This window comes from Drosophila eugracilis, unplaced genomic scaffold, assembly GCF_018153835.1.
Source record: "Drosophila eugracilis isolate 14026-0451.02 unplaced genomic scaffold, ASM1815383v1 contig_2154, whole genome shotgun sequence".
NCBI lineage: Eukaryota > Metazoa > Arthropoda > Insecta > Diptera > Drosophilidae > Drosophila > Drosophila eugracilis.
The window spans coordinates 1,518,578-1,536,608 of NW_024573038.1; the positions used below are offsets into that span (position 1 = coordinate 1,518,578).

Genomic DNA, 18,031 nt, shown 5'->3' on the forward strand with positions numbered 1-18,031 from the left:
TGTCTACTTAGTTACGTTTAATGTTTATATATCAAATACACGTGCCAAACAAGAGATCAGAAAAAATTCAAATAAATTACTTTACGAAATGGTAGACAATAAATTAGAAAGCATTATAAGTCAATGAGAGATAAATATAATGTCTGGCGCAGTGTTTTTCACCAGACTAAAAGCTATTACCATGAAATATCATATCTTTTCCTATCACGTTCAAGCAAAATAAAGTCGTATGTACATAAATATTACCGCTTCTATCAGATACACATAACGCTATTTCGAAGAGAAACTAACGCCCTAACTAGCTCCAATTTTAAAACCTTACAAGGCATGTGTATTAACTGACAGTGACGTCGCTGCCCTATGATAATTAATTAAGAAATACTATTCGGACATAAAATGTTTTTTGCCAATTCAATAATAGACTGAAACAACCTTGTACAGGCAACTGTAGAATATGTATGCTTAATCCCGACCTTTTTATATATTTATATAGTTTCTTTATATTATATATATGTATATAGTTTCCGGGATCACAGCTTTCACATTAAGGTACAGGCAAAATGACACTCATGACTAAATTAACCGGCTATTGATTTCAACAAATGCATACAATTCATGAGTCGCCTTCTTCTACCTCTAATATACTTATCGACAAATGCAATATACGAGTAATTAGGAGGAAGATCAACTTATTTCGGGGTTGGGAAAAAGTGGAATATCCACCTTTATTTAAGAGAGATCTAGACTACACTCAGGGATTGTTGTTGCAACAGCACTTCCAGGACTCTTCAACCTTGAACCAGTAACAGACCTCATGCCGGTACTTCTCATTCGGCTCGAGGCTGACAGAAGGGAACTCCGGGTGGTTCATGGAATCAGGAAACTTCTCGGTCTCTACGCAAAACGAACCGTGCTTCACATACTGAGTGCAGTTCTTGCCCACAATCGAGTTTAAATTGTTTGCAGTGTAGAATTGCATGCCTGGCTGGTTGGTCCAGACCTCTAGCACCCGGCAGGATTCCGGATGCACGATCTTGGCCACCTTGGCAACGGTTTTCTGCACTTGACCTCCGTTGACGACGTAGCAGTTGTCGTAGCCCTTGATCAAGCGGTTCTCAAACTGCATTAGGCGATCTCGCATCAGCACAGGCAGCCTAAGATCGAAGACGGTGTCCTTAACGTCCACCAACTTTCCCGTGGGAATCTGTAGTTCATCAGTGTCAACGATGTGGTCGGCAGCTATCTCCACTGTATGCTGCGCCAGACCCTTTGCTCCAGAACCGTGACCGGCTAGGTTGAAGTAGGCATGGTTCGAGAGATTGACCATTGTCGAACGATCTGTGGTTGCCTCGAATCTGACCCACAACCGATTCTCATTGTCGAGCTGGTAGGTGATCAGGCATGTTAGCTTGCCAGGATAGCCCTCGTCGCCATGTGGCGATACGTGACGGAAGACCACCCCCTCGGAGGTCTTCTGAACCACTTCCCAGATCACACTGTCAAATCCCACGAAGCCACCGTGTAGCTGAAACTTATCCTGAAAGTTTCAAAGATTTACATTAATGTGTTTCTCAATAACAAATGTTAAATTTTACATCGATGTTTTTGGTCACAGACACTTTCGTGTCGTTCACTGTGTACTCGCCGTTTCCCACTCGGTTGGCCACTCGTCCGAGAGTTCCTCCTATGTAGGCTCCCTTGTTGGCCACATAACTAGCGATGTCATCAAACCCTAGACACACGTCATCGACCTTTTTGTAGGCGTCCGGCAGGCATACGCTTTGGATGATTGCACCTAGTTGGATCACTGAAACAGACATGCCCTTGGAGTTCTTTAGCGTGTACCGGCGCACCATTTCCGGAGATTTGGTGAAGGGATTGACGGCCAGGCCAAAGATCTCCTCCTCTAGGGTAATCGACATTTCGATTTCGGTGAGTGTAGGTGTATACCTCGTTCCTTCCCCTTAAAACGGTTGACAGCAACTGCCTGGGTATCTGTAAGGCGGCGATCCGGCACACCTCTGTTTACTAAACGTTTTCTACTGATTACGGCCAGCCAAAGTCGTTCGGGTCGCGAGCTTCTCCCTCAAAGTCAAACCGGGCAATCAGCTTGTCAGAAGTCGATTGCCCATCCCCCGCATTCTACTGCCCACAATAGTAAGCGCCAACATTATCGAGAGCCAGAGGTAGGGCACACGGCTGCCGTCACTTAAATAGAATATGTATATACTTAGGGGGATTGGCTGACAAGAGACACATCTAAAATATTACAAGTTACCCACTAATCGGAGCGGTCGTATCTGGGTTATACGACATTATTTATAGCAACTTTATTAAGTAATTCAACAATTCGAAAACTGATGCTATTGCAGTTAGTTAATTGGCCGAATACTCATTCTACAGTATTTAAGTTCAGTTTTTTTATCCCAAAACATTAACTTTGCATTTAAATTACTAAAAATAAAAAATTTACTTAAAAAAAATCCATAATAATCAAAAATGATCTTACCACTTAAAACGTGAAGGGGCCCTCCACCAAGCAAATGACTTATATACACCTCTCTCGTTGCCGTCAAACTCAAATGAGTGATTTTCATGATCTCTCAGGGCATCGCCAGCGTTTCCGGTGTAGTTTCCCAGAGACAGAAGGCAATACCTTTCATCTGAGCTTCCCACTAGAAAGTTATCGTACCGAGCATATGATTCCCTTCCATGTCGGTCCGCAAGTTCGATGTAAAGTTCATGTCTTCGGGCCTTCGTAATCTCATGCAACTTCATGCAACCAATCCAGTACTCATCATTGGGGTCACCGAATCCCTTGTTGTACAAGTAATTCTCCGTAATGAAGTCAAGCTTCCCGGATTTACGACACTGTATGACAATCCAATCCGAGGGTTCTGGGGGTTTAGAGATACTACTACCCACTGTGGAGATCTTTGTTATATCCTTGCATTTCAGCTCTGCAATTTTCATTTGCAGCCTTTCCTCGTTTTCTAAAGCATCCGATTCCAACTTAGCAACTTTATTTATTAAATCAAAAATTTCGTTATTTTGTTCATCAATTACAGTTTGGCACTTTTTTAACTCTTCTTTGACCTGCTTAAGAATGATTTCCGTAGTATGATTTAGTATGGTTTCTGATATTTCAATGCTGATTTCTTGTTTAGTGAACTCAATATTCAAATTGTACTTTTTACTGACATATATGAGCGGTTTTTGAAGTGCTAAAAATTTTTCTACGGCCATGTTAATGTCTTTTGTCAATTTGTGTAAATCATATATTCCTTCATTGTTACTCATTTTAATACTTATAAAATAACAAATTATTAAAAGTGACAAATAATGGAATAATAAATAATCACAAACTGTTTGGTAGAGGTGGAGAAACGTCGATGCGAACTGTCGATGACATCGATGTTTTCGAAACATTGGCAACATCGATGTTTACCGGAGCAACATCGATGTTTTTCCATTTCTAAGGCACATTGAGGAAGATTGACGAATTGTTAGTACGTTTTTAAAACGTTAGCTTAATAATACTTCTGCGATCCGGATTCTTCCTTCGAATCTGAAAGAGTTTTCACTATAGCTAAACAACTTATAAATGAACGTCGTACGCGGCTATCATCGACCGATGTCGATAAGCTAGAGGAGCTTTAACAAAACAAAACAACAAAAACAAACATGTAAATAATATGCAAATATACATATATAGTAGAGTTCGGGATAGTAAGTATAGTAGGGATATCACAATATCCAAAAGAACTATTATTTTCTTTGGACCATGAATATTGAATATATTGAAACATTGATATAAAATTTGTTTATTTTTTTTTTTTGTTTTTATTTACAAACTAAGAATAGGACAATATACCAAAGAAGTGGAACAGGAATATCATGAACAGTTTTATTTTAATTTGCTTTTCTTTTCGTTTTTATGTAATAAGTGATTAAAAAATTGGATTTAAAATAAATAAATATATCTAAATTATAGTTTTTACACTTCCTTAGAATTGTTGTGTGTGTTGGTGGATCGGAGAATCGGACAAGTGGATCGGAGAATGGACAAGTTTTTGTTTGAATTTTAGCTATTAAGTTCTTTAAGCTCTTCTTTTTAAGTTTACATTACATAATTTAAAAAATATGTGATCTCTTCTCGTTTCTTACGTTTGTTTATTCCATAATTATTATATTGTTTTATTTTTTCGAATTAAATCGATGTTTTTTCGAAAAAGATCGAAAAGAATCGATGCACTAAAAATCGATTTTTTCCCAGCTCTATTGGTTACTGAACTTTGATTGTGATAAAATAAGAAAAATTAATCGGAGTGTGACCAAAGCTGGAAACCAAAATTGGTACTAAATAATGATCGTGAATAACTGCTTTTGGGATATTGTTGCATTTAAATATTATCCTCAGCTTTTGGAAAACTCATAAATTAACAACGGTCAGCCCACAGGATATGCTATACACTATATTAACTACGTTGCTTGCAATAATTGCATAGCTTATATATTGGTTTTTAATAAGTATCTCATTGTGAGATGTGTTTTTATAAATTTGTATAACGACTTCGGACCGCGCTGGAATAGAATAACTATGTAAATATTTATCTGTGAGCATGTGACTGGAATATGAATCAATTGAACGAAATTTATTGGGCTATTATGGTCTGTTCGAAAACCGAATTGGCAATTACATTTTTGTCATGGGTGGCTGCTGATGTGCAGGGCCTATGGGATCAGGTGCACGTCCTTACACGGGATGGAACGATTGGTACCTTGCAGTCTGGTGGGCAGCTTTTAATTTACCTTTCTTCTGGTTTTAAGTTGGTTAAATTGGCTTGAGGCTTGAGCTGGATTTAGCTCGTATAGTATGTCCGACTTGGGTGAGTCCGCTGCGTTTAACAACACCTTTTAGGATTGCTCTGGTATAGGGCAACATGGGAAATATATTTAAGAACAGGTAGCGTTTGTGTATTTATATTTGCGGATTAAACATAGTGCTTAAAGATATTTATTTCTAAAGTAATGCAATTGATTTATGATGGGTATAAAATTATCTAAAATAAATTAAGTAAATGGTTTTTTTTCATATTTTATTAACAGCTCTACTTCCAGTTTTTAAATTTTATTTTTGACATTTTTCAGAATATTTTTTAATAATAATTAATTTTCTATCATAACATTATAACCTAATATTGTTACTTGATTGTATTGTTAAAAATGCATCTTGAGAAATTAATTTTTGTTTATATTTAAATAAATTCAATCGAAATACCTGATTATTATTATGTCGTCCAATATCGAAAAAAGAGAAAAAGGAAAGCTTAAATTGAATAAAACCAACAAATATGCACAAGTATTACCATATCTTTTACGGCGAAAGAAGCAGAGTGGCAGGCTTAAAAGTCCCTGGACCAAAATTATAATACGTTCGGAGAGAAAATATTGATGTAAAAGCTTTAATTATTATTTTCTTTTAAGAATATTTACATGATTTACAATGATTGCTTTGCCAGCTATATAATTATATACATTTTTTTTAAACAATATAAATCCAGATAGATGTGAAAGAGTCTAGTACTTGTTAATGTTGAATAACCGAACGCCGTGAAACTGCGGCAGCTTGGGAAGAGTAACTATTACCAGTGATATAAAGTTCGCTATAAAGTGTTCCGTATTGTTCCTGGTATACAAGCAAGTAAGCAAGAATCTATAAATGATAAAACGATAATAAAATGATTACATTATCTATAAGTACTGAAAATTCATTATATGATTTAGAATTAATACTCCTTTATATGGCAAATCTTTTAAAATTTTATATAATTTATAATTATAAACTTTTTTCATAACTCAAAGTTTTTTTCCTCCTTTAACTAAAAAATAGCGTGCACTTACAGCACAATAGGGACGGCGGTGAGAAACCGGCGGGTTGTGGTCATTTGCACGCCGTCGTCAATCTGTTCCCAGTGCGTCCATCGCCGGCTGGGATCATTCTCAGTGCTCAGCCACGGTGCTCCCTTAATGACGTGCAGGAAGTAGAGATGGGCCTAGGCGTAGAGGGATTAGGATTGGCTGATTGATGGAACCTTTACCTCTTACCGCATTATGAAGCAGATTGGTGGCCGTCCAGGCCCACGGAATGCTTACAAAGGGCACTGATAAGAATAGAAGGTGCACCGAAAGCAGACCGAGAAGGTACGCCAGCCAGAATCCGCGGGCACTTAACCAGGAGCTGTTCGGATTCGCCTCTCCGTGACCTCCTGCTATGGACGTCATTTAGCTAACTTATTTACTTTTTGCTCTAAAACAACTAAATAACAAAATAATAAATAGTGAATAATGCAAGTAAAGTATGACCGTGGAAGCATACAAATGAAACGTTTAAATATACTAAACGAATGTTCACACTGGCGGCGATTGTTTTGAACAATAAAGTAAACAAGGGAAATGGTTAACAAAAGTTGAAGTGTTTCTTAAAATTAGCAAACATTAATGAAATAAAGGTGAAAATTTAAAAACAACAATGGTTTTCTTTATTAGAATGCGATTATGAAGGGTTAAAATAAATTTTTACCGAAGATCTCCACTGAGACTAGCTGGAAGCTAGACCCTTTCCATAATTAAACAACACTCTACCTGTACAAAAAAATCAGCTTTTAGCATATTTATTTTATATTTTTTTTAAATTCTTACACTTCTTATGCTTACATTTTGTAAAAAATTTTATAAGTATTTCCTTTTTTTGGTTTTTATGTTCAAACGCAGGTCTTAACTATTTAAAATTTATTCAAAGAGGAATTAAATAATACAAGTTTTATTGTATTTGCAGCTATTATGAGCTATGTATTCAGATTATATTAGTAATGACAACCTAATTATGCATTAATTCTTCCGTTTACTAACTATCAGAGCATTTTTAAGCCGGCATTCAAAGTGCATACATAAAACAGCACAGATCAGAGGATTTCTAGAAACCCTTTCAGCACCAATATTCTAAGCCCGTTCAACTACTTAGTGTGTTCAAAAGTGATTAATAATTGCTAACGTTCTTGGGTATTGCAAGCAGCTGCTTGTGTGTTAGTAAGTGTCGCATAAGACAAGCAGAATATGCAAAATTCTTTGGGCAATGGACACAGTTGAGTGTTTTTCTGGTATGCACTAGCATATGACGGCTAAGGCTTCGAAAGATCGAAAAAGTTTTAGGACACTTGGAACACTGGAATGGCCGTTCTCCGGTGTGTTTTCTCTTTGATCTTCGGGAATATTGGTAAGCTTCTTCCGTTGTGTGTATGTTAAAGTGACGCTTAAGACTTGCTCTGGATGCAAAGGACGCCGAGCACTGGGAGCACTTGAAGGCTCGTTCTCCCGTGTGCGCTGACAAATGTCTCTTAAGATTCGACTTTAATGCAAAAGCCATTGGGCACTGGGGACATTTGTAAGGCCTTTCTCCAGTGTGGGTTCGCACGTGTCTCTGGCATTGTGAAAGACTCGCAAATGGTTTTGAGCAGTAGGGACACTGAATACTGCATTGACGTTCTTTTGTTTTTGGGTGTCGTCTTCGAGTTTTAAACTGTCGGCTAGTTTGAAGACTTTTTGAGCGTCGGGAAAATACTTCTCTTGTATGCAATACCAAGTGCCGATTACGATTTTCTTTAGTTGTAAAACCCGCCGAACAGAGAGAGCATTTAAATGGTCGTTCTCCGGTGTGTGTTAACATGTGCCGCCTAAGATTCGATACCATTGTAAAAGGTCTAGAGCAAAGAGAACATATGTAATGCTGTCCTCCGGTATGGGTTCGCATGTGTGATTTTAAAGTTGCATTTTTGACAAATCTCTTTGAGCAGAGGGAACACTTAAAACGTAGGCTTTCAATGTGGATTTTCAAGTGAATCTTACAGCTTGCATGCAAGTGGGGGTCAAGATTTTCTTTTCCGCTAAAATCCTTAGAGCATTGAGAACACTTAAATGGTCCTTCGTCTGTGTTAGCATTATCATTATTATCAATACTAAGCTCATGGTCTGTATTACTCTTATAATTCTCATTTTTACCAAAAACGTAATCTTCCCCGAAAGTAGTATCTTCCAAATTATTTTGAATTCTCTCAGTACTCGCGTTGGACCCGTACTGATCTATTCCGCCAGGAACCTTCTGCTCTACCATCTCGTTGTTTAAATCGTATTCCTTGATTGTTTCATTCCCAAAAAAATTACACTCAGCACTCTCGCTTTCCTCCTGCCGTACATCATTAAAGAAGCAGTAGAACTGATGACTTCTTTCGTAAGTTTCAATAATATCAAATGCATCTTGTGCATCTTGAAGGCAGATTCCACAAATGACGGCGGGTAAATGATCTCCGCTTACAACTTCAATTCCCGTACAATATGAAATAATATTCGCGATGGATATGCCCGATTCATGTTTTGCCTCGAAAATGTTGACCGTATTTTCGACGATCTCCAAGCATACACGACACAGTGACGCCTCCATTTATCTGAAATTGCTAAATAACATTGAGCAAATTATAACAAGTCAGTTCTGTTTTGATTTGAGTTCTTATTTTAAATTAAAAAATTGGGCCAAGTTGGCTTCAGTTTTCTTTAAAATAAAATGAAACGGCGGAATTTTAATTATTAAGTGTTCTTTCAATACCTTTTCTGCTAATGTTTTATTTTAAAAATTCTAATGTTTAAGAACACCAACACGCAAATTATATAAAAAGGTATTCAATAGATCTGAATATGGCAAATGTTCTTTTTGTACTGATTTTAAACGACATGCCATCAGGCATATATAAATGATTCAACTTTCCATAAGTAGGGATGGCTATTTAGTTACCTGGACCGGAAACCTAAAAACCAAAGGCTTTTCCAACAGATGTACACTTAAGTTTTATGACGGCGCCCCGTAATCATATATCTGGTAGCAGTTCCAAGCAGGTCAATTTTTAATCAAACGAATGAAGGTTTTTGAATTATTCAGGTAGATGCGTTTCCAGTTACCTAATACACTGTTGCTTTGTGCAACGATAAACTATTAGCATAACTTTCCCAATTGTGACTCAGGTCATGTTAAGACTAATCTTCAAGAAAGGGACATTGCAGTATCCAGTTCCAACATACCTAGGAATAACGCACTGCACAGAAGTATTTGTAGCTAATGGGTAACATGTATCTGATATCCGCTGAGTATTACCATATACTAAAGCATCCCTTTTTGTTGTTGTATCCTACAGACAACTAAACGGTATAGCGTTGTATTTGGCAATGAACACAAAACCTGATGACAAAAAATTTATACATTCAAGCTTTTTGTGACATTTTTAATCATCAAGTACAGAAGGGGCTCGTTTACTTATATAAAATAGAAGGAAACAAGTTGACTTAGTGGGAATCGGATATAAAAGGAATACCCTGGTCAAATAAAAATATGTTATTCGAGAATTGTGTGGCCATATATCCAGCCACATAGAGCAAAAACAGCCATTTTGTTGTATTGGCGTTGAATTTTTTCGGCATGATAGAGGTACACAGAAATGAAAGGTTTTTAAATACGTATTTAGATGTGAAAACCGCATTTTACAATCTAATTTATTGTTGAAAATGCCAGAGCACCACTAAGCGAATAAAAATTACCATAAGTCAGAACGATGAGCGGATCTAATGCGAAGGCTTCGGGGACTGGTGAGTACCGTTTTTCATCCGATTAATTTCGATTTGGGGAAATACTAACACCCCTTTGATCAGGCTTCGGCAGTCACATACCTAGTATAGAGGAGAAAAACAAGCAGATCCAGCAGGAGACCATGATGGAGAAGCTGCGAGCCAAGTACCGGAGTAAGCCGAAAAGCTACGAAGAGATCAAGAAGTCGGTGCGGATGTACTTCATTGAGAAGCACTACCCCCTTGACCCGCTGTGCAAGGCCACGCTGCAGTCGGCGCTAGATAAATTACAGCACTACATTAAGGTAACATCTCGTCATGGACTTGTTGAACGCCTTGAGAGCCTGTCGCGCCAGTTGGGACTCAAATTCATGGAAGACCAGCAATTGCTCTTTATCTCCACGGATATGTTTTACGTCGAGATTTTGTTGGACGCCACGGGAAGCCTGTCGGACGTCAAAGTGCACCACGAGTGCAAAATCGAGCAGCAGTCTAGCGAGCTGGTTGCGTGCCTCAAGTCCGGTGACTTCGCCGACTTTACGGTCCAACTAGAGGGTCTGTCTTCCATCTATCAGCTGAACGCCGAACCCAAGGTGAAAAAGAAGGCTTTTGTGGCTCTCCAAGCCATGGAGACGGACATCCAGACTCTCTATCAACTGCATCTGCAGGCTCACTCCGGCGACAGCTACTCTCTGATGTCTAGCTCCGCCGTGGGTCTGGTGCTGCCGAGACGCGGTGGCCATCCCATGAAGCTCACTTACTTTTGCCCGCCGCTTCATTTGCCCGAGAGTGATCCCAAATTGGCCAGTGGCGACTTCACCATCGATCAGGTAATGCGCAGCAGTTACGGACTGAGTGCCACCGTCAACCTCGAGGGGTCCTCAGCTAACAAGCTGCAAACCCTACCCACTGTTACATTGGCTCGCGATGCACAGACTGGATTGGAAGTTCCCACGTATGCTCAACTCAATCAAAACAACTCACTGCTGATGCCTGCCACGTACGTGTTACGACTAAACAAGCCCATGCCCGTGTGTCTTGAATCTCTAAAGGCCCTCGGACTTCCCGGCATAGATGCAACTTCCACACCACCAAGCCCACCCAGCACAGTGTTGAATCTGATTGTGCAGACTGCTTCCAAACAAGCCATCAAGAACACCCAGCGCGGCTTATACGTAAATCTGCCGAAGGAGACGCACTGCTACTTCTTCACCGACAACCGAAAACTACAGGGAACCCTAGTGACTTCACTGCCCTTCACCGAGCCTGCCCAAGTGCCGCGGATTGTGGCGTTCCTCAAAAAACAGGCTCTTTTCTACACCTTGCTCGCCAGTTGCGTACGCGAGCAACAAAAGCAGTATAATGGTAAGATTGATAGATTGATTTCGTTTAAAGTTGTACTCTTACAGTTTTAAACTATATGTAGACATGGACAGCACTGTGATACTGGAGGTAACCGCGGTCTCCTTCAACCAAATCACTGTCGAACTGCAGCATCCGTACGAGGAGTCGCTGGCCACGGTCGATTTTTTACTAGAGGACGGTCAGCCCACGTGTAGTGTTTACTGTCTGACAAACGAATATGAGCTGCTTTCCCAAAAGCTCACCCGTACCGTTCGCAAGGTGGTATCTATTCCGATGGTTATTTACAAGCTGCTTAAGTGCTGGGATGAGGAGCATGAATTCAAGCTGCATGGGGTAATTGGCCCTGGAGCGGGTGCTTCGGGTTCAGGAGCAATCGGTGGAGGCATGGGCGGTGGACCCGTCTCAGGCGGAGGCAATAGCTTTAACCAGTTTACATTGGACTCCGCGCCGCCAACTGATGGAAGTTTTTCCGGAGGCGGTTTCGCCAACATCAACAACCTTAAAATGGAAGCTAAGTCGCGATCTCTAGCGGATGCTTTTGCAGCATCCACTTCGGCTGCAGCGGCCATTGCGGGACTGATTAACCTGAAGCGCGAAACGGATCCGCAATCTGGTAGTTCCACCAGTGGCGCAACGGTCAGTGGGAATTCCAGTTCTTCCAGTGCCGCTAAGACGAGCGATCATGATATTGCTGACAAGTATAAGAATATCTGGAAGGATAAGACTCCGAATTTAAAGCATTGCGTTAGTATCACTCCCATCCCAGGGGACGGCAAGTCTGCGGGGACAACTGGGGCAGTCCCCGGCGTTGAGGTTCAGCGCACGGGAAGCATTGAAATTATCCCACTAAATGCACAGGCTGCTGTCGCCGGAGGAGGTGCAGCAGCCCAATCCAGTGCAACGCCTACGACCATTACAATTACCCCCATAACAGGCAAAGACACCAATAAGGATTCGTCAAAAAAGAGTAGCTCTACCTCTACTTGTGTTAGTGTGGCTGCAAAGCGGCCCCATGAAAGTAGTAGTTCCTCTACGTCTGGTGGAAGTGGTTCTGGCGGTTCTATGTCATCCTCAACCAGCAGCGGTTCCTCGGACACGCAAAAGGAGAAGAAGCGCAAAAAGAAGCGCGACGATTCCCCCATGGGTCCGCCGGAGAAGATTTATTCTCGTCAAAACTCACCAGCAGCTGGCGGAGATGCCTCCACGACTGGTGGAGTGGTTCGTAAGTTCTCCTCGCCCTCCTCGTCGCCCAAAGCAGGTGGTGCTGGACAGAACTTGATGCCGGGAGTGCCGACTGCGCGTCCTAGCCCGAAGCATTCGCCCGTATATAGCAGCCCGAAACATAACACTGCCTCCAATAGCCCGAAGTCTCCGTTCGGCACACATTCGCCCAAACACGGCTCCTCTGGAAAGCCAAGCATGTCTACTTTAAAAAGCGCAGCTACAGCCGCCACCATCTTAAGTCCCAAAGGCGATAAATCCTCTTCGAGTATTGGAGCCACATCAACGGGACCGTCTGCATCCTCGGGATCTGGCGGGACTCCCGGTCTGGTGCGGTCTTTTGCAAGTGTTGGAGGACCGCCACCACCACCGCCAATCCCTCCATTAGCCAGCGCTAGCGGCAGCAGCCAGAGCTTAAAAAAGGAGAAATCTTCTTCCGGATCCGGTTCCACTTCCACATCATCCTCGGTTGCGACTGTGTCATCTGGCGGAGGCATTTCCCCGGCTAGTGTGGCAGCAGCCGTGGCTGCCCTGAAATCCTCTCAGCAGCAGATGAAGTCTGTCGCCAGTCTTTCGCACCTCGCTGCGGGCGGAGGATTGGGAAGCTATACGGCGTCTTCGGGAGCGGGCGGATCGGCTGCAGCAGCAGTGGTGGTGGGAGCTGGAGCTGGCGCTGGAGCGGGGGCTTCCGGACTGGAGCTGAATACCCTGCGCAAAGGCATGGCGGGAGGTGCGGTAAGTCCGTTTTCATTATAAGTGCTCCACACCAACCCACCCCCAGCATCTCCCACCGGAAGCCTAACACGTAGTAGACTCTCTTAACCAATGCAGAATCCAAATTAGAGCGAACCTATATTAAACTAATGCAAATGCAAATTTATCATAGCTATAAAAACGATTTGTAATTCGCCTACCTCTGTTGTAGTTGAAAATAATTATGATTAGTGCTATTTTTATTATTATTATTATTTTTGTTTGTGTCTCGTTTGGCTTTCTTATTTTTGTAAATATATATTATCCTATTATTTGTCATATATTACTGCATCCGTTTTATTTTCGACTAAAATCTATTTCACGGTAATGGGGCCTATAAAATCGCAAGGTCTAACCTCTTTTCCTGCATCGAGCACGTATGTAAATGTTTGTCTTGTATCGTTGATCAGCCTGCATGTTGCTTGTAGAAATCTTACGAAATCTTATTGAGTTTTTCATGCGCTTATAAAAATGGTTTGACTTATTCTCGGTTATACCTGAATTATTGGCGTGCGAAGGATATCCAATGTAGAACCCAATATATGGATTTCTTCTGCATCAACATTACATGGCTAGTCGATATAGCCAAGTCAGTCGGTTCGTGTGCTTCAAAGCCGCGTGCAAGCTCAGTTCAAAGCTATCAAATTCCCTAGAGCTGCCCTGTGTAATTTGATATCTTAACGAATTTTTTCGTAGCATTTGATGGCATTTCCGTTTACGTTATATCTCAGTTTGATTGTAATTAAGTTCTTTCTTAATTGTACTAAGAGTATCTTTTGTGAATCCCCTAGATTTGTAATGAATTTTGCTAATTTCTTGCACTTCTTTTAATTTCCACTAAATAAACGGTGTTTCTCGCCTTATTATTAAGCTAATTACTAACGGGGTCCTCTCTTGTTTTTTCTTCCTTTTTCTCTGTCTGTTTTATCGCCCCACACGAAATCCACACCCACTTTCCGTTGGGACTCTGCAAATGGCTGTGAAATCCCTATTTAATTTTTATTACACGTGATTGATTGTTATTATTTTGGTTCTTTTCCGGTTAATTTTTGGTTCGTTTGTACCCTAAAACACACACAACCACATGCTTACTTTGTCAGGTTAGTTTGATGACGTCGACAGCAGCTTTAGCGCCAACAATCCCGGCAGCAACAACAACGGTGGCAGCGGGAGCAGCGGCGTCATTGGCGCCTCTAGTCTCAGCGGGAGTGGGTCAGGGTCCGGCAACAGCAACAACAGCAGCAACTCTGGCAACAGCAACAATGCTACAACAGCAACAGCCGGGAGCAGCGTCAACTAGTAGCTGCTTGGTCACCAGCGGGGGCAGCAGCGACTGCACTGGGGGCAGCACTCCGGCTGGGGCCTCTACAGAATACATGGTTAAGCCCAGCAGCCAGGAAGGCCTAAAACTGACCATCAACAAGACGGGCAGCAGCAAGAGCTCTGCCCCCGGCTCTAGCTCCTCGTCTGGCGGCCAAGCTAAGGCGAAAAGCATCAGTAGTAGTGCGCCAAGCTTTGCAGGATCCTCAAGTTCCACGAAGAAGCAACACACCGGCCTCAAGCCAGGCGTTAACAGCGGACCCGCTTCCAAGAAGGCCACAGCAGCAACGTCGGCCGCTGCAACATCTTCCAGCAAGCATCTCTTTCAAAAGGCCAACTCTTCGGGCAATCTAAGCAGCAAGCTCATCGGATCGGGTGCCGGCGGAGGAATTCCTCTGACCAAAAGCAACAGCACAAACTCCTTCCAAGAGCATAGCGCCCCGAGGCGACGTCCCAGTATGGGAGCCTTGGCCAGCGGTAGCAGTGGTGGCGGAAGTACTCAGCGAAAGTCCAGCTCCACTTCGGCAGGGCCCAGCGGATCATCAGGCGCAGTCTCGCCGGCCCTCAGCGGTTCCATGTCGCAGCCACCGCCGCGATTTGATCACCATACGGATATGATGACCATCCTCCAATATGCCTCTCCAACGATGGCCGCCAGCATGGAGGGTTTCATTAAGGGCCTGCACAATAAATTTCAAATCCCAAAGCTGTCGCAGCGAGGAAGCGGAGGCAGTACAACCAGCGGACGCAGTACTCCAAGTGGCAACGCGGATCTGGCTGCATCGGGAACATCTTCTTCGATACCTGGAGCTTCTGCCAGTGCGACTGGATTGGCGGAGCCGGAGGCCAAGCCGCCGGCACCACCGCCCCCGCCATGCAATGATGGGCTCCTCAACTTGAGCGGCACGGCGGGAATGCCATCAGGGGATGGCATCGACGAGGAGCTTCTGGCTAGCCTGGCTGGCGAATGACAGAAGGTGGACAACCATGAGATATTCCTGTTGCTCTATGCGATTTTTATTTTTATATAATCTAGTGAATAAGTTATGGAGCATTAGTTGGAATTCATTAGTTACATGATTTTGGATAGACTCTGCGATTATTACTAGGTAATTATATAATTCCATTGCCGTATCCCATAATTAAAGAACTCCTGAGGAAACTTTTATAAAATTTTTAGAATACTATTACGGGTTTGGTCCTAATCTCAGAGATTATTGCCGGTTCTGTAAAGTAAGCAAAACAACTCCTTAAGCATTGGTTTAAAAATTCATCGCGAAACCATCGCTTTAAATATTATGTAATATATAATAAATGAATTCAGTTGGAGATCTTTCAGTTTTTGGGTAAGGTGACACCAAATAATTTCAATTGGTCTCTTTTTGGGGTGCATATTATTTTATTCTCATTTAAACCTTTGTAAACAATGTTGAAACAGCTCTCAGAAAGTTTTTTTCAAACTCCTGCTCAGAAAACCTTTCCACGGAAGATCTAAGAAAGAAAATTTGTTTATAAAAACGTAATAATTCTAGAAATGGTGATGGTTTTTCTTACCTTGCTGCACTTTGGATTCCGGCCATTTCTTCGTTATTAACAATGATATTTAGTATGTTTTCTGCGTATTCCACTGCATCAGTAGCGAGGAATCCATTCTGACTTCCTTCGGAGGTTTCGACAATGTCAAGGAGAGGTCCTCCGGACCTGTGGGCTACCATTATAAGGCCAGCCGCCATGGACTCAACGATTCCGATCCCGAAGTGTTCGTTCCACATGGTATGAATGCCAATATGGGCGGTTTGATACAGCTTAAGCAAATCGTCGTAGGCGACGTTCACCTTAAATTGAACATTGCTCTCTAGCGACAGATGCTTAGTCAAGTCCTGCATATTCTTCAGCCGGTCATAGTCCTCTTCATTTCGGCAGGAGCCCACAATGACTAGCTTTATTTTATTCCAAAGAGCTTCATCCTGGACCAAAAGCGTTCTCAGTTCGTATATAGCTTGCAGTTGAAGGGGATGATCTTTCTCTGGACGAAACTGGCCGACAGATAAAATAACGAAGTCCTCGCCCTTCCCCGTGTGCTGGAGATTTTTAAGGTGGCTCACCTCGCACGGAGGGTAAACGCGGTGAGTCTTAAATGGTACATCCCACAGCTGAAGAATATGATTCTCGGTCCATGATGAATTTACCATTATAGTCTCGGCGCAACAACCAACCCACTTGTACATCTAAAATAATGAAAATATTTTGTAAAGTTGTGGATATTTGATTTTCCAAGCTCACCTTTGAAAACAGTCGGTAATATGCCAGTTTAGTCCAAGTAAGGAAAGGATTTCTTGCCACGTACTTCTTGTTATTGTGCGACATCTGCCGCTGCTGAACTCTTTTCAGCATATCCGTACTGATAACCGGATAGTGGACATAGCAGCCCACTTTGGACTGCGCCAAATAGCGAAACAGAGGAAACGTAAAAGCATATCCCATGGTGTCAATAAAAATGTCTGGTGGAAACTTGCAGAGCGCCTCCAGACCCAAAACCATCGATCCAATACTTTGACCAAGCAAAGTAAAGTGCGGATAGTTCTTTGCCTCGATCCAATGACGTTGCTTCAGGAACACAAATTTGACATTGTCGCTATCAACGGCGATGTTGAAGACATTCTTGGCCTTCTGCAATATGGAATTGGGAGATACGTCTATGTCGCCGGTGTAAATTACCAACTTGGCATTTTGGTATTTTTCCTTTAAAAGTATAATTTCAAAATAAAAAGATAAGTTTACTGATCAGTGAAAAATATAATACGAAAAATAATTAAAAATCGTCAACTATATTGACCTCCTCTCCTTATATTGAGAATACCCGATAGTATATGAAATTTAAATGAACAATTTCGGCATTATTAAGACCGTTATTTCAAAGGTTTTTACCTGAGTAAAGGATCATATGATCATGGATTAGTACCATTAAAGACACGAAGTTTAAGATTTTTCTCTGATATTACCTGCAGCGCTTTCACGGCGCACCATAAAACTCGTTCACCACCGCCACCTGCATTGCAGTAAGGATGGAAAATGCCAACGTTAATGCTATTTTCCGACGATGTGTGCATCTTTTTTTTCCGGCTTAGCAACCATTGCCTCAGGGAAATAAATGAGAGCACTGACACCAACACAAGGGATAACAACAACCAGAGACTGCGGATGAAACATGTTAGTAAATAAGCCCGTTTAAAGGTGGAATTTCTTACAGTAACATTATCATGGTCGACTTCCTTTCATCGAATCATTATTATTACACGTAAATAAAAAATACTGCATTATCTCAAAATAGGGATGGGCCATATAAACTCTCTCAATTAATGCCGATATATCGGCCAATCCAGAAACTGTTATTAATCGATAACAAGATTCCAACTTAATTTTCACACATATATTAAACTTCATAAGAGCGTATTATATTATAAAAGCATTTTAAAAATTACTTTTGTTCTGTAAATTATTTATTATATTTAGCAATAATCAATGTCTTTTTTTTAAATTATTTAAAGACTTTTAATATAGTTAAAAAAAACATTTCAAGTATTTAAAAACTTATTACATTGAAAAGTACAACCCTTTGTAATTATCAATATGTATTTATTTAAGAAAGATTTTATAGTTTGAGACAAGGAGAAAACTATTAAGTCTTAATAAAATTTATAAA

At 41.3% G+C, this 18,031-nt stretch overlaps 6 protein-coding genes across 7 annotated transcripts; 1 reads left to right on the forward strand and 5 right to left on the reverse strand.

The window, feature by feature from the left end:
* Positions 1–692: 692 nt before the first annotated feature.
* On the reverse strand, positions 693–2,040 carry LOC108108802 (galactose mutarotase). The gene is made up of 2 exons (XM_017216984.2): positions 1,596–2,040; positions 693–1,537 (listed from the first exon to the last, which is right to left on the reverse strand). Exons 1-2 carry the CDS (start codon positions 1,920–1,922, stop codon positions 752–754), a joined length of 1,113 nt encoding a protein of 370 aa, XP_017072473.1. The 5' UTR covers positions 1,923–2,040; the 3' UTR covers positions 693–751.
* Positions 2,041–2,301: 261 nt separating this feature from the next.
* LOC108108804 (fibroleukin-like) lies at positions 2,302–3,627 on the reverse strand. Its single transcript, XM_017216986.2, has 2 exons — positions 2,510–3,627; positions 2,302–2,454 (listed from the first exon to the last, which is right to left on the reverse strand). The coding sequence occupies exons 1-2, from the start codon at positions 3,436–3,438 to the stop codon at positions 2,373–2,375; spliced, it is 1,011 nt and encodes a 336-aa protein (XP_017072475.1). The 5' UTR covers positions 3,439–3,627; the 3' UTR covers positions 2,302–2,372.
* A 1,824-nt stretch (positions 3,628–5,451) lies between these two features.
* Positions 5,452–6,387, reverse strand: LOC108108690 (ORM1-like protein). The gene is made up of 3 exons (XM_017216795.2): positions 6,109–6,387; positions 5,905–6,056; positions 5,452–5,716 (listed from the first exon to the last, which is right to left on the reverse strand). The coding sequence occupies exons 1-3, from the start codon at positions 6,283–6,285 to the stop codon at positions 5,581–5,583; spliced, it is 465 nt and encodes a 154-aa protein (XP_017072284.1). The 5' UTR covers positions 6,286–6,387; the 3' UTR covers positions 5,452–5,580.
* A 404-nt stretch (positions 6,388–6,791) lies between these two features.
* Positions 6,792–8,861, reverse strand: LOC108108695 (zinc finger protein 501-like). The gene is made up of 2 exons (XM_017216800.1): positions 8,660–8,861; positions 6,792–8,510 (listed from the first exon to the last, which is right to left on the reverse strand). The coding sequence occupies exon 2, from the start codon at positions 8,495–8,497 to the stop codon at positions 7,040–7,042; it is 1,458 nt and encodes a 485-aa protein (XP_017072289.1). The 5' UTR covers positions 8,498–8,510; positions 8,660–8,861; the 3' UTR covers positions 6,792–7,039.
* Positions 8,862–9,459: 598 nt separating this feature from the next.
* Positions 9,460–15,657, forward strand: LOC108108753 (mediator of RNA polymerase II transcription subunit 1). Of its 2 annotated transcripts, none has more exons than XM_017216911.1 (4): positions 9,460–9,690; positions 9,754–11,034; positions 11,096–12,990; positions 14,109–15,657. In XM_017216911.1, the coding sequence occupies exons 1-4, from the start codon at positions 9,657–9,659 to the stop codon at positions 15,297–15,299; spliced, it is 4,401 nt and encodes a 1,466-aa protein (XP_017072400.1). In that variant the 5' UTR covers positions 9,460–9,656; the 3' UTR covers positions 15,300–15,657. The 2 variants fall into 2 exon arrangements, with proteins under 2 accessions (XP_017072400.1, XP_017072401.1); XM_017216912.2 differs by having other exon boundaries at positions 9,464–9,690; positions 14,114–14,412.
* Positions 15,658–15,707: 50 nt separating this feature from the next.
* On the reverse strand, positions 15,708–17,668 carry LOC108108754 (GDP-Man:Man(3)GlcNAc(2)-PP-Dol alpha-1,2-mannosyltransferase). Its single transcript, XM_017216913.1, has 5 exons — positions 17,577–17,668; positions 17,331–17,523; positions 16,612–17,070; positions 15,883–16,556; positions 15,708–15,819 (listed from the first exon to the last, which is right to left on the reverse strand). The coding sequence occupies exons 1-5, from the start codon at positions 17,588–17,590 to the stop codon at positions 15,738–15,740; spliced, it is 1,422 nt and encodes a 473-aa protein (XP_017072402.1). The 5' UTR covers positions 17,591–17,668; the 3' UTR covers positions 15,708–15,737.
* Positions 17,669–18,031: the final 363 nt, after the last annotated feature.